The following is a 27,462-nucleotide window of genomic DNA, read 5'->3' as shown; positions in this document are numbered from 1 at the left end:
AGTTATAGGGGACAAAGAAAGGCAGAAAATTTTAACAGTTGTTGAAGCTGGAGCCCAAAAAATATCTGTTGTTTGACTGACTGATTAATTATTAAACCGTTTCAAGGCCTTTGAAACTGGCAAATTCTCTTTTAAGTTTGGTGGAAATGATCCTCGCAACAAGTATTAATGAGAAAAGTAATAAACCTAAATTCGGGGCTGACACACGTGATCGATCCTGTCGCACAGAGGAGCGTTTGATTTGTGCCGCTGTGTCTTTCAGTCGTCTGGAGCCGGAAAAGAAACAAAAGAAACAAAACAAACATGCCCTCCAACAAATCAGTATCCGACGCTCCCATCACTCAGTTCATCAACTGCAGGATACTGAGAGAGCACCGGCTGCAAAGGTACCACACACACACACACACACACACGTGCACACACACACACACACACACACACACACGCACACGTGCACACACACACACACACACACACACACACACACACGCACACGCACACATGCATACACACATCACATTCATAAAAAAATAATAATAATTCCAGATTTGGGTGAAGATTCTGAAGCAGCAAACCAGATAAGTGGGTTATCCCCATGGTAACGGAGGTATATCACCATGGTAACCCATGCTGCTGCAGGACCAGATAATTTCAGGAGAATCAGATCTGTGGAGACGGAGAGAGTAAAATCCTCCAGGAACACGACTTCACAGTAAAACAACACACGAGATCAACAGTTGAATCTTTTCATTGATCCAGACTTTCCATCGATCACTTTGATTTTACTGTAAAACTCAACTTCTAACAAAAGAAATCATCAAAATTCACTAAAACTTACATGTTTATCAAAACAGGATGTAGTTTTCTGGTCAATTTCAGATACGGAAAAACTCCAAAATGTTTCGTTTGTGGATTAAAATCAGTTGAATTTTCTGTGTGTGTGTGTGTGTGTGTGTGCGTGTGTGTGTGTGTGTGTGTGTGTGTGTGTGTGTGTGTGTGTGTGTGTGTGTGTGTGTGTGTGTGTGCAGAGAAGACCTGTGGGTGCGTGAGGGCAGGATTTTAGACCCAGAGAAGCTGTTCTTCGATGAGCAGGGCTACGCTGACGAGTGTGTGGACTGTGAAGGCAGCATCATCGCCCCAGGCTTCATCGACGTCCAGATCAATGGTACACACACACACACACACACACACACACACACACACACACACACACACACACACACACACACACACACACACACACACACACACCAAAAATCACAAAGAAGTGCAATTGTACTGCGCGCTCAGTCTGTTTCGTCCCAGAAATCTGTCGACTTAAATAAATGATGTAAATGACGTTGATCCTTCCAAGTTTTGTAGGTTTGGTTTGAAAACTGCCTGTAAACAAAGCGTGTGTTGTTATTGTTATTGTTATTGATATTGTGTGTTGTTGATCGTCGCTCCCTGCAGGCGGTTACGGCATCGACTTCTCTCAGGCGTCCGACGACATCGGCGCCGGAGTTTCTTTTGTGGCCAAAAAGATCCTGGAACACGGCGTGACGTCCTTCTGTCCAACGCTGGTCACCTCCCCGCCGGCCGTCTACCACAAGGTGGCGTTGCTTCAACCAGTACTCATCAACAGTTTGGACACGCCCACTCGTTCCCTCCAGTTTAATGTAAAATCTAAACCACCATCCAAATGTGTTTTTTCAGGTTTTGCCGCAGGTCAAAGTTCACAATGGAGGACCACACGGAGCCGGAGTGCTTGGTAAGATGTTAGTCTGGAGGTGGTGGGCATGAAAATACAAAGTTGAATCATGTGACGACTTCCACATCGTTGCCATGACGCTGACCAATAGGAGACTGTAAACATGGAGAAGGTTTAGGGGGGAGCCAGCAGTGGATCTGACCGATCTGATTGGAAACCTTGACGATACTACGTCCCGCCCACCGATAGCTGTAACCTGACTGCACCACAGCCCTGTCAATCAATCAGACTCCCCCTCCCCCCTAAAAAAAAAAAAAAAAAAAAAAAAAAGGCCTTTTTAAAGTTTATTTTCTAATGAATGAGGGATTATTTTCAGATGGACCTCCAGAAAACTAATAAGAAGGAGCGACTTTAGCGAACAACACCGAGATAACTGATGGACACATTTTATTGACTTTGGATTTGATGAGAGAAGTTGAATGGGAGTCTATGGAGCCGGAGGCTTTTTGGAGCCGACCTCTAGTGGCGCAGCTTAACAAACATCATTTTTCAGACCCGGAATCTACGAACACTTTTATATACAGCGAGCGTCGGATCAAACAGAAGATGCACGGACTGATCCTTCAAAACCTTCTGTCACTGAAGAGAGTCGTACTTCCTGTTTGTCTCTGCAGGTTTCCACCTGGAGGGTCCGTTCATCAGCGCCCAGAAGAAAGGAGCCCACCCGGAGCAGTACCTTCGGACCTTCCACTCTGGAGGGATCGACGACCTGATGGAGGCCTACGGCAGCCTGGACAACGTCGCCGTGGTGACCCTGGCTCCTGAGCTGGCCGGCAGCCAATCGGTGGTGAGGGAGCTGAGCGGGAGGGGCGTCACCGTGTCGTTAGGTGAGAGACGTTCACCCCGTCGGGGAAAACGAGAACCGGTCGTCGAACAGCAGCTGGAAAACACTTTCAAATCCCAGATAATAAATCGTAAACTTCATAATGTGGATCGGCTGCTTGGACCCTCATCATGTTATTATTATTAATATTTATGAGTAGTTTTCCAACATTTTTATCCACTTTGCGTTCTTCGGTTTCAAATAATTTTCTCAATAATTGTTTTTGTTTTTTTTGTCGCGTGTTGTTGCAGGTCACTCGGTGGCCAACCTGTCGCAGGCTGAGGAGGCCGTTCAGCACGGAGCCTCCTTCATCACTCACCTCTTCAACGCCATGCTGCCCGTGAGTCCTCTCCTCCGCTCTTCATCTAATATCGCCAACTCCGACCTTTTTTCTCTTTTCTCCCGTGTTTGGTCTCCTCCGCCTCCAGAGGGGAAACATTTGGCTCTCTTAGCTGCTAAAAGTTCACCAGCTCGTCTTGTTTATATCCAGCCCGGTTTGCCGGACTGTCTCGATGATAAGCAGCGGTGTGACGGATTAGGTTTGACTCTGGTTCTGTCTGTGCCGTGGTTCTGGTCCAGTTCCACCACCGGGACCCCGGTATCGTGGGTCTGCTGACCAGCGATCAGGTCCCCGCCGGCAGGACGGTCTTCTACGGCATGATCGCCGACGGCATCCACACCAACCCGGCTGCCCTGCGCATCGCTCACAGAGCTCATCCTTCAGGTCGGCTCGCCGTTCTGTTCCACTTCATTAAAGCTCCTTTCGGTCGGTCCCACAAATTGAGGAGATTATTTTAAGTTTTACTCGCAGATTATTGACAAACTGGGATTCAGATTATCACATAAATCCCTCGTAAATCAGCAGGTGTTGTCGTGGTGGTAAAATCAAGAAGTCTTCAGTGGAAAAGTGACTTTTTAAAACGTTAATTAAAATGGCTATAATTGAGAAAATCCCTTAATAATTCATGCTGCGGTTCCGATGCGGTTCCTTTACTTTACTACAGCGCAGCACGTGGATCAATCCGCCGCTGAAAATAGTCCCTAACGGATGCAGTTTCTTCCCTTCGTGGTTGTCGCTTTAAACCTCAGTGAGCTCGTCTTTAAAGAAGCTACTGAGCAGCTGTCGTAGGAATTTACCGAGGCTTTTTAAAGGAGCAGTTTGTGTGATTTAGTGACACCTAGTGGTGAAGTTGTGGAGTGCAGGAAAATCTACGGCGGCCTTCAGGTCTCATAAAGCCACCAGGGAACCGTTAAAAGATCGTCGCATGACGGAAAGCTCCTCAGAGGTCCTCTTGCCTTCTTTCTGCCTCGACATCAGACTCGGACTGTTCGAACTTTCAGGTTTGGTGGTGGTGACGGACGCGATCACGGCGATGGGTCTTCCTCCCGGGCGCCACACTCTGGGCCAGCAGGTCATCGAGATCCAGGGTCTCCACGCCTACGTGGCAGGTCTCCGTTTTTCTTTACAACACACTATCTGTCAGCGACGGCCGAATCGCAGGAATAGCGTGGTTTTTTTTTCTTCTGCAGTGATTCCCAACGTGTAAAAGAACATTTTAATGATGAGTCAGTTTATGGATTTTTAATTCATGTCTAATTTCTCTCCGTGTTTCAGGCACGAAGACCCTCTGCGGCAGCATAGCCACCATGGACATGTGCGTGCGCCACTTCAAACAGGCTTCAGGTCAGTTTGTGCGAGTCGGTTTTGGTTGTCCTCCTTCGTGACAGCTGAATGTTTTAGGAAAGAAGTTCACCTGCGATACCACCGAGCGCCACTAGAGGTCGGCTCCTAAAAGCCTTCGGGCTCCATAGACTCCCATTCAACTTCTCATCAAATACAAAGTCAATAAAATGTGTCCATTAGTTATCTCGGTTTTTCGCTAAAGTCGCTCCTTCTTATTAGTTTTCTGGAGGTCCATCTGAAAATAATCCCTCATTCATTAGAAAATATTAAAAAAAGACCTGTTTTGGGGGGTGTGTCTGTTTGATTGACAGGCCTGTGATGCAGTCAAGTTACAGCTATCGGTGGGTGGGACGTAGTATCGTCAAGGTTTCCAATCAGATCAGTCAGATCCACCGCTGCCCCCCCCCCCCCAGCTCGTCCAAATATGGTCACTTCCTGCTCCGAACGATGATGTCACTGATGGTCGCCCCTTGACACAGAAACTTAAATACTGTGTGAAGTGACGTCAGATCACCGATGCTGACGAGGGCCTTCCTTCCACCGAGTCTCCACCATCTTCTCCGCTCTGTTTGTTTGCAGGCTGCAGCGTCGAGGAGGCTCTGGAAGCCGCCTCGCTCCATCCGGCTCAGCTCCTCGGGATCAGCCACAAGAAGGGAAAACTGGACTACGGCTCAGACGCAGGTCAGAACCAGCAGAACAGCTGAACCTTTAATCTGAACTGGTCCTTCAGAGAACGGCGTTCACTTGGTTGCGTTCTCCGGTCTCGCCACTAGATGGCACTAAATGCCACACACTGCTCCTTTTAATTCTTGGCTCTCTTGAGTGCGTGTTTGACACGACTCCTCTTTTCCAGACCTCGTTCTGCTCGATGACGGCCTCAACGTTAAAGCCACCTTCATTTCTGGAGAGAAGGTTTGGAAGAAAGGACCATAGAAGAAGAAGCAGCCTGCAGACGGACCCTCTGTGCCTTTCGACAAAATACGAGTGTTATGCATTCACGGGTTTTATTAAGATCCTTTTGTTTATTTTGACTACATATTGCACGATGTTTTGGTATTAAACTGGACAAACCAACTTCTTCTCGACAGAAGTTTTTTTTTTACAGCGTTAGTTACGGATTCCTGATTAAAATGTCCAGTTGTAAAATCTTACGTTTAAAAAAAGGACATTTCGCCGTAAAGTTTACCGAGAACGTTCCCGACCTCACAAACTTCCCTTTGGCGCCCCCTTTCAAAATAAAACTCCACGGAGGCCTGCGAGCATCCATTTAAATCAAACTTTATTCGTAGAGCTCTCTGATAAAGACAAACGGTGAGATGAGTGTAGAGACCAGAAAAGGAGGAGAGAACACATAAATACGTAGAGAAGGAAGGACAGAAGGGGGAGGGGCCTATTTACACAGAGACTCCCCACAGCGGGGATTCGGTGCGGGAGGGGGGCGGTGTGGAAGCGATGCGGCGGGCTCTACGAGCGGCTCCGCCCCCACGTCCAGTTTTCTACTCTTAAATACAACTAAAGCAGAAGCAGCAGGAGACGGCGAGCTGCTCTCGTGTCGCTACACAAACCGCTCAGTAGTCACTTCGTCTAAGAGGGAATGGCTTCAAAGCGTTACGGACACCTGGAAACAAAGCACACCCAGTCTACGTAACACAAGTGTGTACAGTGTGTGTGTGTACATATGTATGTATACGTGTGTGTGTGTGTGTGTGTGTGTGTGTGTGTGTGTGTGCGCGCCTTCATTCAGTGGCTGCGTGCAGATAATGTGAAAACAAAATAAACCCGGTGGTGGTGAGGCTGAAGTGTCACACGGTGGGAGGAGGTGGGGGACGGGGACAGGTGACGGGGACGGTGAGATGTATCCGATGTGCGAGAACAAAAAAAGAAAGAAAAGAAAACGAGCGTCTCTCCGTGAGACGAGAGAGCAGCAGCCTCCTCCGAATCGCCTCTCTTCAACCCCGACCACCTTCCTCCACCTCCCTCCTCCCGTCGTGGCTCTTCGTCTTCACAGAGACCCCCCCACCCCACCCCGACCCCCCGCTCCCACCCCACCACCCCGCTCTTCTTCGTCACCACCCACTGTCTACTCGTTCTTCTTCTCCTTCTGCTTCAGCAGCTTGTTGATCTCCCTCTTGGCCATGCCGGCGTACTTGCTGATGACGCCGTGCTGGTTGAGGCCGGGCAGCAGCAGCAGGAAGCTCACTGAGGACGGCAGAGGAAGGCGTCAGCACAGCAGCCACATTTTAAAAATCACAAAACGTTTTAAATCTGAAGTAAATTCTGAGTGTAATAAAACAGTACAAAAAGGACCAAACTGGGACATCAAATACAGTTCAAGTCCATGTTGGATGAATTCATTCCTTCACGGAGGCGGTACGTCGACCCCTGATGCTGCAAATCTGCCTTAATCCCTTTTTTAACTCCAACAACCAATCAGAGCTCTCGGCTTTGACTGGAGGGCGGGGCGTCAATACTTGTACCAAATAATTGACTCTCCTAAACCCTCTGAGGGTGGTTCACTTCCTGCTGACTTCCTGTCCCCCTCTCTCTCTCCCGAGACTCCGCCCTCCAGCAACAGTTCAGGTTTCACTGCTGCTTCCTCATCAATACTGAATGTGACACCAGTGTTACAGTGACTGATTTCTCAAGAGTGGAGTTGCTGATCTCCAGCTCTGACTCAACAGTTCCTGGAAGAGCGGTGATGATGAGGAGGAGGAGGAGGAGGCTCCAGCAGACATTTTAAAAAACGATTAATCTTTTAAACCATCTCGTGTCTTTGGTCTGAGCTCGTGTTTATCTGATCATATTAAAAAGAGCTTCATGATAGCCGCCTGTTTCATGTTAAAGCACCGACACGAAACCAGGCTGATGATGATGATGATGATGATGATGATGATGATCATGAGTGTGCGTGACCGCTGCAGGAGGAGGAGGGTAACGGGTGGTGCACTCACCGATCAGGTAGGTGAGGAAGAGGTTGTGCACCTGCTGTCCGATCCAGGCCACGGCCAACAGGCTGCTGATCACCGAGGCGAAGTACTGCAGAGAGCAGAGAGGTCACGTTACTCACACAGAGAGAGAGAGAGAGAGAGAGAGAGAGAGAGAGGTGATCACAGACTCTGACCCACTTTCAGGTCTCAGCGGAGCCGGATCAGCTGATATTTCTTTATGTGGGCTGCGGAGAAGCCTCTCATTTGTACCACACTCTCATTGAGCAACACTTGAACGCACCATCTTGGGCTTCTCCTCTTTGAGGGTGCAGAGCCGCTTCCACCAGCCGACGATGCGGCGCTGCGTCTTCACCAGGTTCCCGCAGATCTCATGGAAACGCTGCTGCTGCTCGGTGGTCCTGAGAGGAGGAAGATTAAAAGTCATCATCATCATCATCAGCAGGAAGCTGTCGGTCACATCGTCCTCTTTACAGGAACAAAAAAACAACAACTGTCATTTACAACAGTTTCAAACTTCCTGTTTCATTACATCCCTCCAAAAATAGCCCACGTTTCAGAGCGTGACTCCCCATCAGAGCCGAACGATCAGCGAGTAGATAGAAAAATTAAAATCGGCAGTTATTCGAGTCCGACTCGTTTAAAACGTCTCCCAGACGTCTACTGATCAGACCAGCGGAACGTTTAGAGGACGTTTCCCTGCAGCGTCCTCGAACCACCGTGAGTCCGAAGAGACGAACCGAACCCCTCCGCCCCTCCCCCTCCACACCCCCGGGACCAGAGGGCAGACGGGCAGCTGGGGAAACGTGGCCTTCATGTTCTGCTTAGACATCGTTCTTATTTCAGTCCCTGCTGTCGGGGAGCCAAACGGTGAGAGCTGCATTTAACCGGCGAGAGACAGACTCTGATACCATCTCAAAGAGTCTGTCAGACTCCTCTCTGCCCCGGGCTGCAACTAAAAATATATTAAAAAAAAAACAGGCTGTTCCAACTCGGAGCACGAGTTCCTACCAGCTCCTTCATTTATAAAAAAAAGAAAAAGGAAAAAAAAGAAAAGAAAAAGAAACCTGTGCTGCAGCAGCTGAACATGCAGCGCTGCTGCAGGTCTCTGCAGGCTTCCCTCTGCTCATGCAGGTCTGCATGCGGCTTGTCGGACAGACGGAGCCAGCTGCAGGCGGTCACTCTACCCGGACCCGGTGTCTGGTTCTCAGTTCTCACCCTGCATCTCACTGCCGAGTCAGTGAGTCACGGGTCTGAGCAGCCTGCAGGTGATTTCAGGTGACAACGTCGAGTCAATAAAAAAAAAAAAAAAAAAAAAAAAGAGACGTCTCTCCTTCGACCCTGAAATGTTCTCTGGCAGAACGTTGGCCTCCAGAGAAAAGTAAAACCTCTCAGTAGCAGCTTTTTTCTTTTCTTCCAAACACACCTTTGAATCTCAACTGCCTGCTTTAAATCCTGCAAACTCAAAAAGACTTAATCCAGTTTTTCCTGCTCACGTCTGGAGACCTGACGTCATTTCTGGAAACGGCTGCCGCGATTTTTACATTTCAGAATCGCGTAGGAGGAGTTCAGGGTGAAGTCTGAGCAGAACATTGTGCCGAACGCGTTCGTATCCGACAGGAGGCTTCATGCCGCGTCGCGAAGCTCTCTCACCACTTGTTGGAGCCGAACACTCGGGGGGCGAGGGTGGGCACCAGGTAGTCGGCCAGGCAGAGCAGCAGGACGGAGCAGGAGATCCCGGTCAGCACCGACGGGTCCAGGTAGTAGATGAGCCTGCAGGAGGAACACGCGGCATCGTCACAAAACCCGTTTCGTTGAGAGCGCTCGGGGAACACAAAACAACACGAATGCATCAACAGCAGAAAACGGCTCGAGGAGCCTGGATTCAACAACGTGAGCTCATTTATTCGCAAAATGTGATCTGGAATAATCCGCCGCCTCATTCCTCCGGGGCTCTCGGGGGAGGAAAAGCTTCACATGACCTCCGCAATCTTCACACACGATGTGTGAGTCACACTCAAAAGAGTCTAAATGAATGCTTTAAAGAGCGTTTTAATACCTCAGCTTGGAGATTTCAGACCCTTCAGGAAACAGCGACGTTTTAAAAAAAAAAAAAATTGTTTTACAGCCATCACAACACTCATCTGGACTCCTTCCAGCACTGACATGAAACCTACAGGGTTCTCCAGACACTATAGGGCTCAGAGGTTCCCCAGTGAGCTTCAACAAGTTTTATCTTTTAGATTTTGGAGGGGGATTTTTTTTATTTATTCGTTATCTGCTCCAGCTCTCCCAAATTCCACAAGATTATACTCATGATGTGAAACAGAATATTTCCAAGTGGAAAAAAACCAACGTTGAAATCTCAACCGTTATACGAGTTTAAATCGTGCTAAACAACATTTCAAATACAGAATATAGAATATAAAACCCGAAATGTTTCACGGTGCAAAGTGCGTCAGAGCTTTTGAACGGGAGTCTGTTTGAAGTGCTTAAAAGAGAATAATAGAAATGTGGAAACTTATAAAGCAGTTAAATGAGCAGATATGGTTTCTCGTCTCAAAAGATGTAAAATACGACATCAAAAGGTTTTTGGATTAATAAAATAATCTAATCAGAGAGTTTTAAAGCTTCTGGAGGACCCACAGGAACCCCCCCGCGGTGAAGCTGCTAGTTGCTCTCTTGTAACAGATATGCCTCATTACCGAGAGGAAGGAAATGTGCGCTATGCCAGCTATGTGCCTGGCCTTATGCAAGTGAAAGAGACTCACAGGAAGAGCAAGGTAATGGCACCCATCACAGCGCCGGGGAACCAGGGCTTCTCCCAGCGCAGGATGCGGTCCCCAGCCAGGATCACCTCCCCCCAGCCCTGCAGCTGCTCCTCCAGCTGGGCCGTTTCATGAGCCTGGTCACAAAAAACAAACAACAACAACAACAAAATTAAAGTCCACAATATCAGGATAATCCGGGAGGGAACGAAAGGAATGGGTGTTCAGAGATTACGATATGAAGTTTCTACATTGTTCCAAGATAATCTGCACAATAATCAGCACACGTTTCCAATTTGTAAACCTTTTAAAAAAAAAAAAAAAAAAAAAAAAAAAGGAGCTTTAGGCACATTTAGAAAGATGTATAATTATATTCTGCTGGATTTCAAACCGATCAGGATTCTTCAGGTTGCGTAAAACTCGTCGTAACTATTCTTTGGTTTAATCAACGTGTGAGCCCGCGGTGGGGCGCGAACCACCGATAACGGCATATGACGGTGCAGTAACCATGTCAGAGAGAGAGGAGATGGTCTCATTTTCACAAACACATTAAAAATAAAAAAAATAAAAACGACCAGTAAACACGTCACGACTTAATTTCCATCTTAAATTTAAAAAAACAACAACCCCTGAGACGGTTCGTGCTCGCGCGTGCGGCTGTCACAAAGAGGAACGTCTCCGCTAACTGGCTTAGCTCGCCGGCTAGCTGTCGTTAGCTGCGGTCACAGCCCAAAAAAGGAGCACTTCCGGTCGGTGTAGCGATTAGAGACAAATCGCGGTTACGGTTTGTCGGTTCTTGTCGGTGCAAAAGCTCCCCGATGACCGTAAACAGACCTACACAAAAAAAAAAAAAAAAAAAAGAGCCTCGGCTGCGCGTGAAGCGCCGTTATGTGCAGCGGCTTCGCGGCTAACGTCCCCGGAGCGAACACACCCACGTCGGACCTTCAAATCCGCTCCTGCGGTGGGGAACAAAACACATTTAGTACTCACGAGCAGGTTCGCGCTTTTATTGTCGCCTTCAGCCATCGTTACGGAACCGCTCGGTTCAGTTTCTGGTGGTGGTTCGTTGCGTTTTCAGAGAAACGACCCGCAGAGCGAAAGCTGCCTCCTCGCGCTGACTTTGGCGTCACTAACGGTCGAACCGATGCAGGATGTTTTTATGTCCAAAATTGCGTCAAAACCAGCCGAGTGGCATTCTGGGAAATGTAGTCACGCCTTTCTTTTTTTATTATTATTATTTTTTTTTATTATTCTGCACGAAAACACGTTTCTATTCTGGACAGAAATCACATAAATGTAATTAAATATAAATATTTTTTTCATAACTGTTTTTTGGTTAGCCAGATCTCGTTTACTTTTTCAAACATTTTAAGGAAATTAAAAGTCACCTTTTGTTGTTCTCAGCGAAGAATAAAAACACATCAGCTTTTCCAGCAAAAAAAAAACAACAAAAAAAATCCTCTCCTGCCTCTACATATTGGTCCAGTTTTATTTGAGATATTTTGTTTTTGTAACACCACGTCTTGTTTTTGTCCTGTCAACAAGATCCTCAAAAAAATATCTTTACATTTCTGGTACGTAAAAAAAAGTTCAAGATAATATTTGGCACTTAGCAAAGTTTATATTTGTGTCAATATTTTCTTACAGACCAAAATGTATTTGAATAAAATAACATTTACTCAAACCTTAATACGTCATTTTTTTTTTTTTTTTTTTAATCACGAAATGAGAAACGTCCCACGTTTCCTTCAGCACGCGAACGCATCCGTAGTTGTGAACGTACGGGAACGTGCGTGTGACGTCACGTGGTTTTCATTCCCCTGTTCCGCTTGTGGTGTTGAGACCAGCTAAGCGGGTAGCTAACGGCGCTAGCAGCGGCAAGTTCTTTATTCTTTGGCGTTTTAAAAAAACAAACAAAAAAAAAACAAAACGTGGTTATTATTTGTTCAGTTTCAGCGTGAGATTCTGCGGGACTTTTTTTTTTAACCGCCAACCCCCCTCCCCTCCTCCTTCCTCCCTCCTTGACACGGTTAAGCTCTTCGCTCCCGGAGAAGAAGCTGGTACGTAGCAAAGACGTTAGCCAGCTAGCTTCCTATGAATTGTTCGCTGCGCAGACGTGCGGCGGGCCTTCGGGAGCTTCTGGCGTTGAACCCCCCCCCGGACGCTCGTAACGAAACCAAACGTCATAACTGCGGCTTCTTTAAACGCGTTACGAAACCCAAATTGTTTGCCTCGAGCCTCTTCGATCGGAGCGTTTTAGGTCGTCGTGAATCTGTTGTCCTCGTTCAGGTGGAGCAACAGGCCCGCTCGCGCGCACGTGTTAAATGTGCGACGTTATCAGTTATGTTGGATAAATCCTAGAAACACATGGAGGGGAAAAAAAAAAAGAGGTTCAGATGTGGTTGGACTCTCGGATCCAGGCTCTCTGTAGCTGCCGGAGACCCCCCGGGGTTGGGGGAGGGGAGGGGGGGGGGCGCCTCACTTCAAACGGACCTATGTTCACAAAATGCCGCCTGAAATATTGACGGTCGATTGTTCACTAATTTACTGTTTATGATTCAGGATTATCAGGTGATCTCGGACAGTTTCACTCGCAGCCAAAGGGCTCTAATCTCCCAGTCAGTTTGTTTATGTCTGCCATTTTATGATGGGAAGTCCCCCAAGAGGCTCAGTGGCGTAAAATGGCAAAAGTGAGACGTGGGAGGGGGGGGGGGTTTCTATTCTAACACTTAAAAGATCTCTGGACGTGTTTGGAAATGTATAAATCTATGATTACGAAATTATGTTTTATAATAAAAGTGTATCTCCTGCATTTAGTATCTCCCATACCTCCTTGACTAGTTGTGATGTAGGAAATCTTCCCTGCAGCAACAGACTTTACCCTCCAGGTTCAAGTGAGCTCAGAGAAACGTTCCTCCTTCGGGCAGCAGAACCAGAAATCAGTTGTCACGTGTCAAACATCGAATACACTCCGTGTTTATTTATTTGTGTGCGGAGGAACACTTGAACATGTGAACTTGTGTTTTGGTCTTGGGTGCTTTGTTTTTTTGTTTTCTTCTTTCTTTCTTCTCTGTATTTCGGGGTTGCGTTCATGTCCTCGGTATTTCAACCTCCCGTGTTGTCCGTTGCAGAGCCATGTACAATGGGATCGGCCTGACGACTCCGCGGGGCAGCGGCACCAACGGCTACGTGCAGAGGAACCTGTCGAGCCTGCGGGTGAAGCGGCCGCGGGACGAGCGCGGCGGCGAGCGCGATGAGAAGGACCGCGAGCGGCTGGAGAGCCAGCTGAACCGGCAGCCCAACGCCGACATCCTGGAGCACCAGCGCAAGAGGCAGCTGGAGGTGAAGTGTGCCGAGCTGCAGGACATGATGGAGGAGCAGGGGTGAGCATGAGTGTCGTTGAACAGGAAACTGAGGCCGCGTTTCATGTTCATTTTTCAAAATAAAACGCAGACGTTTTTGACATTCGTTTCTCATTCGAGGAAAAGAGGAGCGGCGGCGCAGCTCGTTATTAAACCCTCGTCTTCGCTCTGACTCTCAGGTACTCGGCGGAGGAGATCGAGGAGAAGGTGAACAGTTTCCGCATGATGCTGCAGGAGAAGGAGGAGCCGCCTCCCGCCGCCGCCGAGAGGCCGACGTGAGTACGATACGATGAAAAGACGCGTTCTGTTTCTGTGTGATGAACAGAGCTTCGGCTCTGTTGGTGTCTGAAACACATCCTGCTCCCGTTACAGAAAACACCAGGATGTGATCAGACTGTTTTCCTCGCATTATTGATCCTGTAAAAGTTTTTTCGAATTCCGAAAGTTTGAGAAAAATATTTACACTTAAATCAAATGTTGTCGTTCCAAATTATCCTCTAAACAATTAGAGGAGGTCGCAGCAACGGAAACAGTTTTTAATTTTTTTTTTTTTTATGGTGACAATAACTTCCTTTATTGATACAATAACCTTCAAAATAAACTCTTTAATTTAAACACGCGTACGTTACGTGTCGACAGACTAACGGGAGCACGTCAGGGTGACGGCGTGTTGGTGATATAAAGTGCTCACATCAGTTTGAACTCATTTCTCCTTTTAAACTTTATATTCTGGCTTCTGGTCGTCGACTCAAACACTCGGCATGACTCCTGCTGTGGTTTGTTGTTGTTGATGCAGCTGCACATGTTGTTGCTGCTTCTTCCTGTCTTGACTGACCTGATCAGCTTCTTCCAATGAACGGCACAGACCCAAACCGCTTCTACGTTTTGTCCGTGTTTGTCATTCGGTGTTAAGTTTTCGACACCCGAGCTGCATCCACAGGATCATGTTTTCATTTGAACGCTTTCGGCCGTACGCAGGCTCGACTTCAGCAGCAGAAAGAACAATTGTTTTTTTTGTTTCTGTCCTTGTGAAGTGTTGTGGATCTTTTTATCTCATTTATAAGTTCTACTTGTTGAGAAGCTGTAACTGGACAGACCGTCTATCTCTATTGTTTTTTTTTTTTTTATGTGAATATGAACATGGCTTTCAAAATAAGAGATTTCTTCTCTCTCTCCTGTTCAGTCGTGCAATGTGGAAATAGAATAATTTTTTTATCTGAAATAGAGTTGTTTTTTGGTTTATTATTTTGTGCATTAACATACAGAATAAATATGTTTAATACAAATTGACAAATGTTGTGGTAAATACCTTTGACCCTGGAGAAACGGGAAGCTTCCCTTTTCCGTTATCATGTACCGTGAGCATGTGAGGGGTTCAGGTGACGTCTGGTAATTGTAACAACAGAAAACGCCCTCGGTTACGCTCTCCCCCGCCAAACCGCACGAAAACCAAAGGCCCGAATCGGGATGTCGAGGTGAAGACGCCGAGCCTCTCCTCCTCCTCACCCGGCCACCATTTTGTTTCCTCTCAGGGCGACGGAGACTCACGCTCTGGCTGCAGCCAACCAGCAGAAGAACGACCGTCTCCGCGCCGCCTTCGGCATCTCCAGCGACTACGTGGACGGATCGTCGTTCCACGCCGACCGCAAGGAGAAGGAGAAGGAGAAGCGGGAGCAGGAGCGCCTGGAGAGGGAGCGGCAGCAGCAGCAGAAATATACGTGAGCGCCACGATGCGATGAAACATATTTCCAAATGAACGCTTCTTTTAAATAGTCGCGCTGGCGGACGGTCGATCTTAAAACGCTCCTCGCCGTCTTCTCTCAGGTTGGTGGAAGACTCGGAGGAGTCGGACTCTCCGACGAAGAAGCGCAGCAGGAAGAAGAAAAAGAAAAACAAGAACAGAGACAGGTGAGAGGACGAGTTCGGAGAGAGGACGAGCTCGGCGGGAGACGGACAGGTGAGACGAGCTCTGACTGGTTTCCTGTGTTTCCTCCCCGAGCAGCTCGGCGAGTCCGTCGCCGTCCCCCCGCAGAGAGAAGAAGAAGTCCAAGAAGAAGAAGAAGAAACGGTACTCCCACTGGCAGATTCGTCTTTTTACATTTAGTTTTTTTTTTACATCGACGGTGATTGATAACTTGATTATGTGTCTTTCAGTGAGGTGTCAGAGGAAGACGACAGCGACAGGTTGGTGTTTTTCACTCTGATGACATCCGTTATGTTAAAATAGGAAGAGACGTGTTGAGTCGGTGAGTTCATGATGAGTAACTTCCTGTCTCTCGCTCGCTTCCAAGTTCCTCGGACGAGAAACAGAAGACGTCGAAGAAGAAACGGAAACAGAGCGAAAGTCCTCCGAAGACGAAGACGGTGCGGCACATCAGCGTCTCCTCCGGCTCCGCCCACAGGTATGATGTCAGAGATGACATCACAGAGAGAGATTTGTATTTTTACAACTAGTTCAGAATAACTGAGGTTGAATCTTCCGGTAGGGTTTAATTTAGCAGCTTTCCAAAATAAAATTAAACAGGTTCATTTATTTTGAATTCCTCATTTAGTATCTTCAAATAACAATTTATACGATCTTAATAATGTGTACGTGAGGGTTTATATGATATTAATAATGTGTACGTGAGGGTTTATACAACGTTAATAACATTTATTTTAGGGTTGATCTCGACTGTTCGTCTGAATCCTTATTAACTTCCTGTTTCCGTGTGACGTCAGCAGCCCGTCTCCTCCCCCGCTGAGATCACGTAAACAGGACCAAACTGCGAGAAACGTCGATGACGGGAGGAAGGGGAGATCTCCGGACAGGAGGAGGCGGGGCTTGGAGGAGCCCAGTCCACCACGTCAAGGAGGAGGAGACGGGGTAAGACCGAGGAAACTTAAACCGGAGACGGAGTTTTTGTGTTTGATTATTTCTACGTTAAAATAAAACGCATGTCTCCCCTGTTGTCCAGAAGAGGCCCAATCATCAGAGAGAGAAGGAGAGACCCGTTGAGACGGAGAAGACCTCCTCCAGCAGGAAGAGGCACGACTCCTCCTCCCCGTCTCCCCCGCAACAGACAGCCAAGACCACGGAGAGGGAGAGAGGACGGCGCTCCAGGAGCAAACAGAAGGAGGTCGAAAGAGGGAGGCGCTCCAGGAGCAGAGAGGGGGAGAGGAGGAGGCGTTCAAGGAGCGTAGAGGTGGAGAAGAGGAGGCGTTCAAAGACACCAGAGGTGGAGAAAAGGAGGCGTTCAAGGACACCAGAGATGGAGAAGAGGAGGCGTTCAAGGAGCGTAGAGGTGCTGGAGAAAAGGAGGCGTTCAAGAAGCATAGAGGTGGAGAAAAGGAGGCGTTCAAAGTCACCAGAGGTGGAGAAAAGGAGGCGTTCAAGGTCACCAGAGGTGGAGAAAAGGAGGCGTTCAAAGTCACCAGAGATGATAGAGAAAAGGAGGCGTTCAAAGACGCCAGAGATGATGGAGAAAAGGCGGAGTTCAAAGACACCAGATGTGGAGAAAAGGAGGCTGTCAAGGAGCGTAGAAAAGCGGGACAAAGCAAAGGAGAGCGTTCCTCAGAGGACCAGACACGACTCCTCCTCATCCTCTTCTCCTTCTCCTCCTCCTCCTCCGCCACCTAAACAGGAGACGAGGAGAGGACGGAGCAGAGACGCAGAGCGGGAGAAGGACAGGAACAAAAAGACGAGACACGACTCCTCGTCTCCGTCACCTCCCCCTGAGAAGACGAGGAGCGGAGAGAAGGAGCGCAGGACGGACAGAGACCCGCCCTGCAGGGACGCCAGGAGGGAAGACCCCAAAAGGCAGGAGAGAGACGCATCTCCTCGCCAACAGAGGACTGACAGGAGGAGGGACGGACACTTGTCCCCCGTCACCAACGGACGCCAACGAGAGAAGGAGAATGAAAGGGAGCGCGTTCTGACCCAGCAGAGGGAGGGAGGGCAGGAGGGTGGCAGGAGGAGAGACGAGGCGGTCCGATCGTCAGCAGAAACGAGGCGAGACGGATCGAAACCGGCCGAGAAGTCCAGGACGGAGAGACCGGAGACGGTCGAGAAGACGAGAAGTCCTCCGAAGGAGAAGAAGACGGACGACAAGACGAAGCAGGCGGAGAAGAGACGGGAGAGCAGCAGCAGCAGCGACGGCAGCAGCAGTGGTGGCAGCAGCGACAGCGACAGCTCCTCCTCTTCCTCCTCGTCTTCATCCTCCTCCTCTTCCTCCTCTTCCTCCTCTGAAGACGAAGGCAAAGCGAAGAAGACGGGACCAGCAGGGGGACGAGGCAGTCCCAAGAAGACCGCCCCGACAGCCATTGGGGCCGCCGTGCAGAGGTATCTAACCAACGGACGCAAGGAAGGGTCCGCCTCTGAGGGTGACGCCCCCCGAAGACCTCAGAGGGAGGGGCCGAGGGGAGGAGACACCCACGAGGGGGACAGGCCGTCCCACAGAGGTCCAGAGGACTACCCGTCCCGGACCAAAGGACAGGAGAGGTACAGTCCCACTCAAGTGGACAGTCCCAGTCCGTCACCTCCCAGCAGGGGGCGCTACTCCCCCATCGAGACAAAGGGGAGGACGGAGCCCAGAGCCGGGGACAGGGACAGGGATGGAACCAGGAGGACCACCAGGTCAAGCCCCTTGACCAGGAGGTCCCGCTCTCCGCCCCAGAAGACCTCATCCCCGCCCCGACGCACTCCTCCGAGACAGTACCAGGAGCCCCCGCCCCGGTCCAGAAGAACGTCCCCTCCTCCACCCTGGACAGAGCGGGACAGGGTCAGGCAAAGAGACAGGGACAGGGTCTTCAGGAGGAGCAGGTCAAGGAGTCCGAGGAGGCGCAGCAACTCCACGTCCAGAGGTCTGAGGAGGCGGACCCCCCCCAGCAGGTAAGACCAGGTGTCCACGCCATCTTTACACCTCTGTTTTAATAGTGGATCTGAAAGTCACTGTCGTGTTTGTCTCCGTCCTCCAGGTCCCGTCGGTCTCCGTCTCCACAGCGACGGAGGAGGAGCAGCCGCTCGCTCTCCAGGGAGAGAGAGCGGGAGAGGGAGCGGGAGAGGGAGCGAGAGCGGGAGAGGGAGCGGGAGAGGGAGAGGGAGAAGGAGCGAGAGCGGGAGAAGGAGCGAGAGCGGGCCCGGCAGAGGGAGGCGGAGCTAGAGAGGGAACGGCAGAGAGAGAAGGAGCAGCTGCTCACTAAAGATGTCCGCCCACCCCGCAGGTCCTCCTCCTCTTCCTCCTCTGGCTCCTCCTCCTCCTCTTCATCCTCTCCTTCACCGCCTCCAGACAGGAAGGACACCAAAGCACCTGCAGAGAGGGACAGAGATGAGGATGGGAGGAGACAGGACCGGGAGCAGAAAGCTCCCGCCTCTTCCTCTTTCAGAGACTCCTCCCACGCTCCACCTGCCGGTGGGCGGGGCCCGCAGTCAGACTCACGCCGCCCCGACGGGAGGAGGTCTCCGGCCGGCGGCCAACCAGACGCCAGACAGTCTTCACGAGGTCCGAGCAGAAAGCAGCCGTCGCCGGTGGCGACGCAGCCGCCCGAACAACCAATCAGAAACGAGAGCGCCGTGAACGGGAAGGAGGCGACGAAGAAGGCCAGCGGGAGCAGCAGCTCCACCTCCTCTTCATCCTCCTCCTCATCCTCCTCCTCCTCATCTTCATCCTCCTCCTCGGACAGCTCGGACTCTGAAGGGGAGGCGGGGAAAGGGTGAGCGGCGGACGGGGGGATGGTGGGGGAGGGGAGGATCAGACTATTGATCACGATAATGATTGATTGATTATTTCTGATTTCTGTTACTGTTTCTACAGGAAGACCGTGAAACCCCAGAGCTCTTCATCTTCATCTTCCTCATCTGACAACGAAAAGGAAACAAAGAAAAAGAGGTAAGAAGAAAAAGAAAACACAGCAGCTGGTATTTCCGATAGAACATTGTTATATTATATTATAACATCATAGTTAACGTTGTTATATTATAACATTATTATTATTATTATTAATTAATGTGACTTAATGCCCCGTCGTTGTGTTTCCTCCTTCAGTCCCGTCATCCCTCGCCGGGTGCCGGCTGATTCGCTGAGAGACTCTCGCTCTCTCAGTTATTCTCCTCCCAGACACATGAGGGCAGCACCCTCCTCGCCCGGCCGCAGGTCTGTAGCTCCTCAACCACTTTACAAACATCCCGTAGCAACTTTTAAGAAATCAAACGGGCTCAAATATCTGATATTTATGGTGTTTAGCTGGTTTATCGGGTTTGTAAAAAACATACTAAAGTTTTTTGTGCATTTAACCGTGAAACGATGACGTCATCTCTGAAACGACGCTCTTGTTTCTCCTCCGTCCCGACAGGAGCGGCAGCAGACCGTCGCCGAGCCGCTCGTCCGGCGGCGGCAGCAGCAGGAGGAGGAAGTGACCTCACAGACGCCCTCACTTCTTCTTCATCCTCTTCCTCTTCTTCTTCTGTGGTGTTTTGAACAGCACGGACTCCGGAGGTGGCGGTCAGACCGCGTGACCGTCGAGGCGACGCCGCCAGGCTGCTGTACATTTCTGTTTGAGCTGAGGAGTCCGGTGACATGTCCCTCTGTCCCTCTGCCCCTCTGTCCCTCTGTCCCATCCGTTTCCATGTAGATACCAGCTGTCTGTATTTTGGTTATTATCTCGTAACGGATTCGGCATTTCCATTTAATGTGAGCGGAAACTCAAACGTGGTTCATTTCTTTGTTGAAAATGATTAATAGTAATAATAATAATAATAAAGGCAATTGTACATTTTATTTGTGTGGAGTTTTTCCCGTTTCATTGCTCTGTTGTGGGATGGCAAAATAAAAGCATCTCTGATGATGAAGCCAGTGAGAATATCTGACTTTGTCATTACAAACCAAACTAATTCAATTCAAAACCAAAGCTTTTTGGGAAATTTGCTGTTTTTATAGATTTTTTTTGTAGGAAGAAGTTAAATCAGAAAACTTCCACATCACTTCAGGTTCACAGTAAAATGTATAAAAATCACTACAATAAAAGAACAAAACACGTCAGAGGATCTTTGACTAATTTGGGTGAAGCAACACTTCCAATGACTTTAAGAGGAAGTGACGAAATACAAGTCTTTCAAAATAAAAGTCATAAATCTCACCAATGTCTAATTTAAAATAATAGTTGCCGCAAGATGAAGTTTTTTTTTATTTTTTATTAATCATTTGATAAAACACTAAATGCACTTAAGAGCATAAGTACAGCTATAAACGGAACCGTTTTACCACATAAATCCAAAGTTACAGTACTCTGACTTACACCATCAATGACTCGATCTGACTACACTGTCGGTCCTGCGCAGCGTATCGGATTAGCGCAACCGGAAGCGGAAACAGTTCGCGGCGTCAAAATAAAATTTCAAGATAAAAGCGTCGTAACCGTGTTGTCTCTGTCCGTGAAGAATTCACAACAGACAAGATTATTTTCCCACGTGAATAATTCAACATGGAAGATTTATGAACATCCAGATTATCCATTAAAAAAACAAAAAAAAACAAAACAAAACATACTGTAGTCGCAAATCCGGCCCCGAGTTGGAATCACGGTGCCCGTTTGTCCCACTCTCCCTGAATGCGGCATCAGATGATGAGAGTGGGTCATCAGCTGCGGGCAGTCAGGTGTGGCCGACTCGGGGAGACGTTACGACCGGAGCCGCGATTCCAGCGAACTCCTCCAAGGACACAACCAGCCTCTACCGCGGGCCTGCTCACAACACGACCCGCCGACCGAGCACCGAGTCTACCGGAGGACCGGAGTAAGTTTTCAAATCCGTGGCTGCTTCAAAGTTTCTCCGAGGAGCGAGAAGTTTCCTGCCGGGCCGGTTCCAGGCCCAGACACCCGTCACTCCAGACTGGATAAAGAATTCCGCACGTTTTCATTTTTCATTGCTTGTCGGCTGCAGCACCCGCCGTACCAACCACAAACCAACACGTTTATGATGCGTTATGGATCCTTCGTTACTTCGGTTGCATTATAAAGCTCTTAATGTCGATGAATTTGTATTTATTTAGCAGTTTCACTCTGTTCCCGTGTTACCGCCCACCGGGAAGCGGTCAGGCAGCTAAAAAAGTTGTGACCGTTGAGGCCAAACTGTGGTTTTAACATCCGTAAAAGTCATTACGTTATTTAACGTGTGCCGAATTGAAGAACTTGTAAACGTAGGTATTCACATGTCCGCACAAGTACCTCAAATGCCATGAGCAGCATTTGTTAAGTTGAATTTCAGGGAAAATACATGGATTTAAGCAGGGAGTTTGGTGTGTCGTTACCGTGGAACGGGGTCGTTCAAAGGGACGTATTGACGGTGTTGTCCGGGTCGCGGGTCCTAAGACCGACTGACTTCACCGTTTAATGGTCACTGGTGGAAAGTGTAGTTCAACCAGGCTCGTAAACTATTATTGTCTCTGGAATCAACGACTTGTAGCTATTGGTTGACGCTTCTGTCACGTTCGTGCAATCTCAGGCCAAACTGCGTTCAAAATATGGGCAAGAAATCGGTGTCTGTCGGTGGGAGTTTTTCCTCCATATTAAACATAACTCTGGACATTTTCCGCGAACGTTATGTTTTATATTTAAATTCGGCATCTATAATTGCATAGTGTCGCACTAAGTTAAACTTATATTGATTAAATTGCTGAACCCTTACACAGCTGTCCTCCATTAAAGGGACGGTACAAGTCTGGCGCAAATGGCTTAAACAGTGTCTCAAATCTGATGTATTTATATCGGAATAATTGCAGTTTGGGAAACTAAATGTGAGCCGAATGAAAGATAACCAATACAACACTTGGCAAAGTGTGGCGTTTTATTGTTTAGGCTATTAACATTTTCTGTAACTTCAAGAATCATTAAATTGCTATTATTTAAAGGAGAGATTTGCATTGGCCTCCGCGCGCGGACAAGACAGCGCACTGGGGGCTGGATTAGCTGGCATTAGCCAGCCTTTCCTGTTTCCATGGAAAACTGTCCCGACCTTGTCCAGCTGATCTCCAGTGTTTCCCCTCATGAGTTCAGATTCGTTAAAGGCGGACAGTCGGGGAGCCTCTGGCTGATGCTACCTGGTGGTCCCAGCTGAGTGAAGGGACTGTGGGGGGGGAGAATAAAGCAGGATGAGGAAGTTATATTTAGTGACTCAGCTGTTGTTTGACCACTGGGAGGGAGGCACAGGGGTACAGGCTGCACACCGCAATCGAAATGTACCTGCTGATCACAGTTTTAGTCTAACGTGCTGTTTGTCTTCTGCTTCTCAGCATCCAGGATTAAAGAAGCAAGAGAGGCGCCCTGGTGCCAGTAAACGGGGAACGGGCGACTTTTCACTCGACCACCAGAGGAACCGAGGCGTGACTCACGGCGGTCGACTTTAAAGGAGCGTCCGCTGAGCTGTAGTGAAAAAGAGGAACGGCTCAGTTTCGGCCTTTTTTTTTTTAAATTAAAAAAAAGAAAAAAGAAAAAGGGATGGAGTCATAAAGGCGGGAATTCATGATCGGCCGCATCCATCCATCCTGGATCCCAAGACGTGAGGCGTGGGCCTACAGCCAGAGGAGGAGGGAGAGTCCGCCGGGCCGTGGGTGATCTGGAACCCTCCCGCCCCCCCCACCCTGACCCGCCCCGCAGCAGCAGCACTAGGTGGAACTGGAACCGAGGTGGAACCACGCTGCCGGTCGCAGCATGAATCACAGACGTGCAGCTGTGCAGGGAGAAGAGCGCTTGTTCTGCAGATCCACCGCGAGGCCGTCTGAGCTGCAGCTGGACGCGTCGGCAGAGGAGCACCTGTGACAACGCTGCACGTTGATGAGAGAAGAAGAAGAAGGACCTCCTCCTCCTCCTCCTCCTCCTCCTCCTATGAGACTAGAGCTACCAGGAAATTCAGCGCCAGGCCGTCCGAATGGCGGGAAAAGACTACAATCATCTGTTTAAGCTGCTCATCATCGGAGACTCCAGTTAGTACATTCACACTCTTTTTTTTTTTTTTTTTTTTTTTACTTTCAGGAGTCCTGGAAGATGCATAACAATTTAAAGGGTCATTCTGCTGTATTTCTAACTAATGCAGCGTCCTACAGCAGTGCATGATGGGTAGAGGTTCTGTCCGACTTTAGGCGGCGCCGCAAAACGTCACATGATGTTAAAACTTTGCTGCAGTTTTACTGAGAACTTCCTCGTTGATGACACAGCTCTGCTCTGATTGGTTCGAACTTGGTTTGTTTTTGGTCACAGAACTACAGATCTGTTACTTCCTGTGTCTTCTGTCCCAAAGATGAAGCAGACGGCTCCAGTTTTTCTATTATTTCAGCCTTTATAACAAGCAGAGACCATCTACCGAAGCATCATCGAAGAAATGTTCAAACGGGTTGTCTTTTAATTTTCTGAAGCAGCTGCTGATTTCAGGTCAGTTGATGATGAGAAACTCTGAACAGCTGTTTGATCTGCGGGAGGTTCATGAATCAGGTTCACACTGAGTGACCTTCAGACAGGTTTTTATCAGCTGAGGAGGAGGAGGAGGAGGAGGAGGGTGGTGGTGATGATGATGATGGAGAAACGAGCAGCTTCATCACGAAGCTGAGCTGTTTGTAGGCCGATGAAAAGTGAAACTTGCAGGTGAATCCGACCTCCGATCAGATCTTCAGGACAGACTGTCCAGACGTCAACGACCTACATTGCACGGGTTGCCGTGGTAACGACCTCCCGCCGCTCGAGGACGTGTCGTTTGAATCGCGCTGCCGTTTTCGAACACGACGTCTCCGATTGTAGAAATAGTTTCGTCCTACCGCAGCGGGGGACCTCTGAGGACCTGCGGGGTCAAAGGTCACCGTGACCTCCATTTTAAAAAGCAGTGTTTCCGCTCACTAATCTGCTTCCTGTTGTCTCTGCTCTCAGATGTGGGGAAAAGCAGCCTCCTGCTCCGGTTCGCAGACAACTCCTTCTCCGGTGAGTGTTTTAATCATGTTGATCAGAGCTGCCCCAACATGTCTGCAGCTGCAGGGCGGTGTGTGTGTGTGTGTGTGTGTGTGTGTGTGTGTGTGTGTGTGTGTGTGTGTGTGTGTGTGTGTGTGTGTGTGTGTGTGTGTGTGTGTGTGTGTGTGTGTGTGTGTGTGTGTGTGTGTGTGTGTGTGTGTGTGTGTGTGTGTGTGTGTGTGCTCTCTGCGTGTCCTGACCCGTGAAGCTCCGCCCCCCTGCAGGCAGCTACATCACCACCATCGGCGTGGACTTCAAGATCCGGACGGTGGACATCGACGGGGAGCGAGTGAAGCTGCAGATCTGGGACACCGCGGGTCAGGAGAGGTTCCGGACCATCACCTCCACGTAAACACTCCTCACTCTTCTCTCCTCACTCCTCTCCTCACTCTTCTCTCCTCACTCCTCTCCTCACTCCTCACTCCTCTCTCCTCTCTCCTCTTTCCTCACTTCTCTCTTCTCTCTCCTCACTCCTCACTCCTCTCTCCTCTCTCCTCACTCCTCACTCCTCTCTCCTCACTCCTCACTCCTCTCTCCTCACTCCTCCCGTCCCTCTGCAGGTACTACAGGAACACCCACGGAGTCATCATCGTCTACGACGTCACCAATCCAGAGTCCTTCGTGAATGTGAAGCGGTGGTTGAACGAGATCTCCCAGAACTGTGACTCCGTCTGCAAGATCCTCGGTGGGTCACAGAGTCCATCAATAATATCAATATCTGATCAATAATATCAATATCTGATCAACAATATCAATATCTGATCAATAATATCAATATCTGATCAACAATATCAATATCTGATCAACAATATCAATATCTGATCAACAATATCAATATCTGATTAATTAGGCGCTTCAGAGACGTTAACCTGAATCGGAGTAAACACGTCACAGAAAACATTATATTTAAATATTTATAAAAATGAACATCAATATTTTTATTAATTATGAAAGTTTTTTCAAACCGACGTGTTTGTGTTTTAGAAGTTGTCAGTAATTCAGACTGTAGTCGTCCACCCAGCAGGGGGCGCTGCAGCAACAGCTTTAAAGGTTTTGTTTTTCTTTCTTTCTTTCTTTCTTTCTTTCTTTCTTTCTTTCTTTCTTTCTTTCTTTCTTTCTTTCTTTCTTTCTTTCTTCCTCTCTCAGTGGGAAACAAGAACGACGACCCGGCCAGGAAACAGGTGGATACCCACGATGCAATGCGTTTCGGGGAGTCGGTGGGCGTCCGTGTGTTCGAGACGAGTGCCAAAGAAAACATCAACGTAGAGGAGGTACGTGGAGACGAGCACTTCCTGTTTTCAAAATTCGAGTTAACTCCGTTGTTACACGTTTGGTTTGTTCGTTACGATCACTATTATTGATAATTGTCAGCTTGTTCATGTCTTCGTTTAAAAACCGGGTCTTCCTCAAACTGTTTCTTTCACTGCGTTTTTGTGTCAAAATATCCTGAAAATGTTGTAAATGTTTCATCTTGAATGTTTTTCGAGTCGTTAGAAACGGAAGTTTTCCAGAAATGGACGGAAATCAGATGACGGTGCTGCAGTTCACAGTGTGACCTGACGGTGGCAGCGTTGTGTTGCCTCTCTCGCTCTCTCTCTGTTCTGGCGACTGGGCAATGCAGCACAGTGTCTGTTTTCTCTTGTTGTCACGGTAACAGGATGCTGCAGGACCTTGGTTACAGCTTTACGGGAAGGAAAGCATTTTAATGTGATGTTTGAGGATTTTAATAACATCAGCTCTGCGGAAGAGGAGGAGGAGGAGGAGGAGTTTGTTTTTGTGCTTTTCATGATTCAGATGATTTAAAAGCAGAACTGGACCCTGAAGTTGGTTCTGTGGAAACAGGAAGTTTTCTGGCGTGTAGAAAATATATTTTGTTGTTGTTGTTTACTCTGAGAAGCTTTCGGTCTGCTGACGTGTTGCACGTGTCGTCTCGTTGCCCAGATGTTCATGGCCTTCACCCACATGGTGCTCCGGGCCAAGAAGCAGAGCCAGAACCGAGCGGAGCGGGAGCGCGAGCGGGAGAAGGACACGGTGAACATGAACGCCCAGCGGGACCGCGACCGCAGGAAGAGAGGGAAGAAGTGCTGCTGAGGCGCTCCGGAGAGCTTCGGGCCGGGCCGGGCCGGCGCCGGGACCTCGAGATAAGTGAACGAACTGAACGTTTGCAGCTGGCGGATCCACGGCCGGCAGCTCGGAAGGAGTTACAGGGCCGTTCTCACGTTTCTGCTTTTTAACTGGAGCTCGCAGAGGTTCTGTTCTGTTGTTGGACCCCCCCCCCCTCCCCGAGGACGGAGCGGGTCGACCGTTAACGACAGACTGGGCTTCACACTTTTCATCAACTTTTTTTTTTTTTTTTTTTTTGTACTAACGTTCTCGGTCCGATTCACTAAACTGCACGAAGCCGTTCGTAGATCTGATGAGCGAAACCGGTCCACGAGGAGACGCGTGGGATTTAATCGTTAACGTAATCGACGCCCTGAAAATCCCCGACCCGTTTTTACCCCCGTATAAAGCCAACGTGTGTAATACTCCCGTCGGGCCACCAGAGGGTGCCATGTCATCTTTTACGGTCACGTGACGGAGTACGGAAAAATGTAGATTTTAGTTTAGACAAACTGCCGCAGTCGTCCTGAAACTCCCGAACGTCTGAAAACTGGTTCGAGTAGTTTCGGTCGAGCTGCAGCGGTGATTCGGATCCGATCAGATCGGATTCACTTTCAGCTGCAGCCTTTAAAACCAGGAACGATCAGAGGAAACGTAAAGCTGTGTCCCTCGGGGGCCTCCGTAGAAACCGGAGAATTCAATCAATAATCCACGAACTGTTTCCAGCTTTACATTCAGGCTCTGCCGCGGATGAACACGTTATTTTTGAAAGGTCTTGTGACCCCGCCCCCTCACTGCACCGCCATCAGGACAGTTTCGTTTTTTTTTTTGTCCTTCTTCAAACTCGACTCGCGTTTAATTTTCCTCCTTTAACTCGTGTGTTTAACCTCTGAAAGGGAAGCGTGGGACTAAACTGTTACCTGAGCAGGTGTGAAGCCAGTAACAGACGTGTTCGTCTTTTAATGTAAATCTGTGTCCAAATAAAGACAGAAATGTGCTTCATGTGAAACTAAATGGAAAAATAAAAGATGATAAAAAAATTCATATAAAAATGTTTTTCCT

At 48.7% G+C, this 27,462-nt stretch overlaps 4 protein-coding genes across 8 annotated transcripts; 3 read left to right on the top strand and 1 right to left on the bottom strand.

The window, feature by feature from the left end:
* The first annotated feature begins 211 nt into the window (after positions 1–211).
* Positions 212–6,152, top strand: amdhd2 (amidohydrolase domain containing 2). Its single transcript, XM_069709020.1, has 11 exons — positions 212–386; positions 1,029–1,165; positions 1,453–1,592; positions 1,696–1,750; positions 2,365–2,577; positions 2,825–2,913; positions 3,153–3,297; positions 3,915–4,022; positions 4,189–4,257; positions 4,837–4,938; positions 5,111–6,152. Exons 1-11 carry the CDS (start codon positions 304–306, stop codon positions 5,188–5,190), a joined length of 1,221 nt encoding a protein of 406 aa, XP_069565121.1. The 5' UTR covers positions 212–303; the 3' UTR covers positions 5,191–6,152.
* Positions 5,520–11,115, bottom strand: arl6ip1 (ARL6 interacting reticulophagy regulator 1). Its single transcript, XM_069709021.1, has 6 exons — positions 10,961–11,115; positions 9,974–10,107; positions 8,856–8,975; positions 7,486–7,603; positions 7,209–7,293; positions 5,520–6,456 (listed from the first exon to the last, which is right to left on the bottom strand). Exons 1-6 carry the CDS (start codon positions 10,994–10,996, stop codon positions 6,338–6,340), a joined length of 612 nt encoding a protein of 203 aa, XP_069565122.1. The 5' UTR covers positions 10,997–11,115; the 3' UTR covers positions 5,520–6,337.
* A 641-nt stretch (positions 11,116–11,756) lies between these two features.
* On the top strand, positions 11,757–20,087 carry srrm2 (serine/arginine repetitive matrix 2). Of its 4 annotated transcripts, none has more exons than XM_069708981.1 (14): positions 11,757–11,847; positions 13,102–13,353; positions 13,512–13,607; positions 14,865–15,050; positions 15,157–15,240; positions 15,335–15,400; positions 15,487–15,516; positions 15,624–15,734; positions 16,054–16,198; positions 16,290–18,202; positions 18,289–19,023; positions 19,125–19,199; positions 19,356–19,463; positions 19,663–20,087. In XM_069708981.1, the coding sequence occupies exons 2-14, from the start codon at positions 13,106–13,108 to the stop codon at positions 19,724–19,726; spliced, it is 3,861 nt and encodes a 1,286-aa protein (XP_069565082.1). In that variant the 5' UTR covers positions 11,757–11,847; positions 13,102–13,105; the 3' UTR covers positions 19,727–20,087. The 4 variants fall into 4 exon arrangements, with proteins under 4 accessions (XP_069565082.1, XP_069565083.1, XP_069565084.1 ...); XM_069708982.1 differs by lacking the exon at positions 11,757–11,847 and adding an exon at positions 11,937–12,030 and having other exon boundaries at positions 16,057–16,198; XM_069708983.1 differs by lacking the exon at positions 11,757–11,847 and adding an exon at positions 11,937–12,030 and having other exon boundaries at positions 16,293–18,202.
* Positions 20,088–20,901: 814 nt separating this feature from the next.
* On the top strand, positions 20,902–27,427 carry LOC138626972 (ras-related protein Rab-35). Of its 2 annotated transcripts, none has more exons than XM_069708990.1 (6): positions 20,902–21,100; positions 24,220–24,270; positions 24,522–24,645; positions 24,858–24,982; positions 25,444–25,568; positions 26,239–27,427. In XM_069708990.1, the coding sequence occupies exons 1-6, from the start codon at positions 20,917–20,919 to the stop codon at positions 26,386–26,388; spliced, it is 759 nt and encodes a 252-aa protein (XP_069565091.1). In that variant the 5' UTR covers positions 20,902–20,916; the 3' UTR covers positions 26,389–27,427. The 2 variants fall into 2 exon arrangements, with proteins under 2 accessions (XP_069565091.1, XP_069565092.1); XM_069708991.1 differs by lacking the exon at positions 20,902–21,100 and adding an exon at positions 22,830–23,285.
* Positions 27,428–27,462: the final 35 nt, after the last annotated feature.

Source organism: Brachyistius frenatus, unplaced genomic scaffold, assembly GCF_029030835.1.
Source record: "Brachyistius frenatus isolate BFR_SWC_R1_liver_20210118 unplaced genomic scaffold, ASM2903083v1 Contig_80, whole genome shotgun sequence".
Lineage (NCBI taxonomy): Eukaryota > Metazoa > Chordata > Actinopteri > Embiotocidae > Brachyistius > Brachyistius frenatus.
Note: the sequence above shows the minus strand (reverse complement) of the source record. Positions and strands in the feature narration are given on the sequence as shown.

Bases quoted from the DNA above. Each gene is read 5' to 3' on its own strand.
- arl6ip1 (XM_069709021.1), bottom strand. From the start codon at position 10,996: ATGGCTGAAGGCGACAATAAAAGCGCGAACCTGCTC. The intron at 8,976-9,973 runs GTGAGTCTCTTT...TTCCTCCTGCAG, and splicing joins GCCATTACCTTGCTCTTCCT to GCTCATCTACTACCTGGACC. The intron at 6,457-7,208 runs GTGAGTGCACCA...TGCCGTCCTCAG, and splicing joins CTTCCTCACCTACCTGATCG to TGAGCTTCCTGCTGCTGCTG.
- srrm2 (XM_069708981.1), top strand. From the start codon at position 13,106: ATGTACAATGGGATCGGCCTGACGACTCCGCGGGGCAGCGGCACCAAC. The intron at 15,051-15,156 runs GTGAGCGCCACG...GTCTTCTCTCAG, and splicing joins CAGCAGCAGCAGAAATATAC to GTTGGTGGAAGACTCGGAGG. The intron at 19,024-19,124 runs GTGAGCGGCGGA...CTGTTTCTACAG, and splicing joins GAAGGGGAGGCGGGGAAAGG to GAAGACCGTGAAACCCCAGA.
- LOC138626972 (XM_069708990.1), top strand. From the start codon at position 20,917: ATGCGGCATCAGATGATGAGAGTGGGTCATCAGCTGCGGGCAGTCAGG. The intron at 24,271-24,521 runs GTGAGTGTTTTA...GCCCCCCTGCAG, and splicing joins CGCAGACAACTCCTTCTCCG to GCAGCTACATCACCACCATC. The intron at 25,569-26,238 runs GTACGTGGAGAC...CTCGTTGCCCAG, and splicing joins AAAACATCAACGTAGAGGAG to ATGTTCATGGCCTTCACCCA.
- amdhd2 (XM_069709020.1), top strand. From the start codon at position 304: ATGCCCTCCAACAAATCAGTATCCGACGCTCCCATCACTCAGTTCATC. The intron at 1,593-1,695 runs GTGGCGTTGCTT...GTGTTTTTTCAG, and splicing joins CGCCGGCCGTCTACCACAAG to GTTTTGCCGCAGGTCAAAGT. The intron at 4,023-4,188 runs GTCTCCGTTTTT...TCCGTGTTTCAG, and splicing joins TCTCCACGCCTACGTGGCAG to GCACGAAGACCCTCTGCGGC.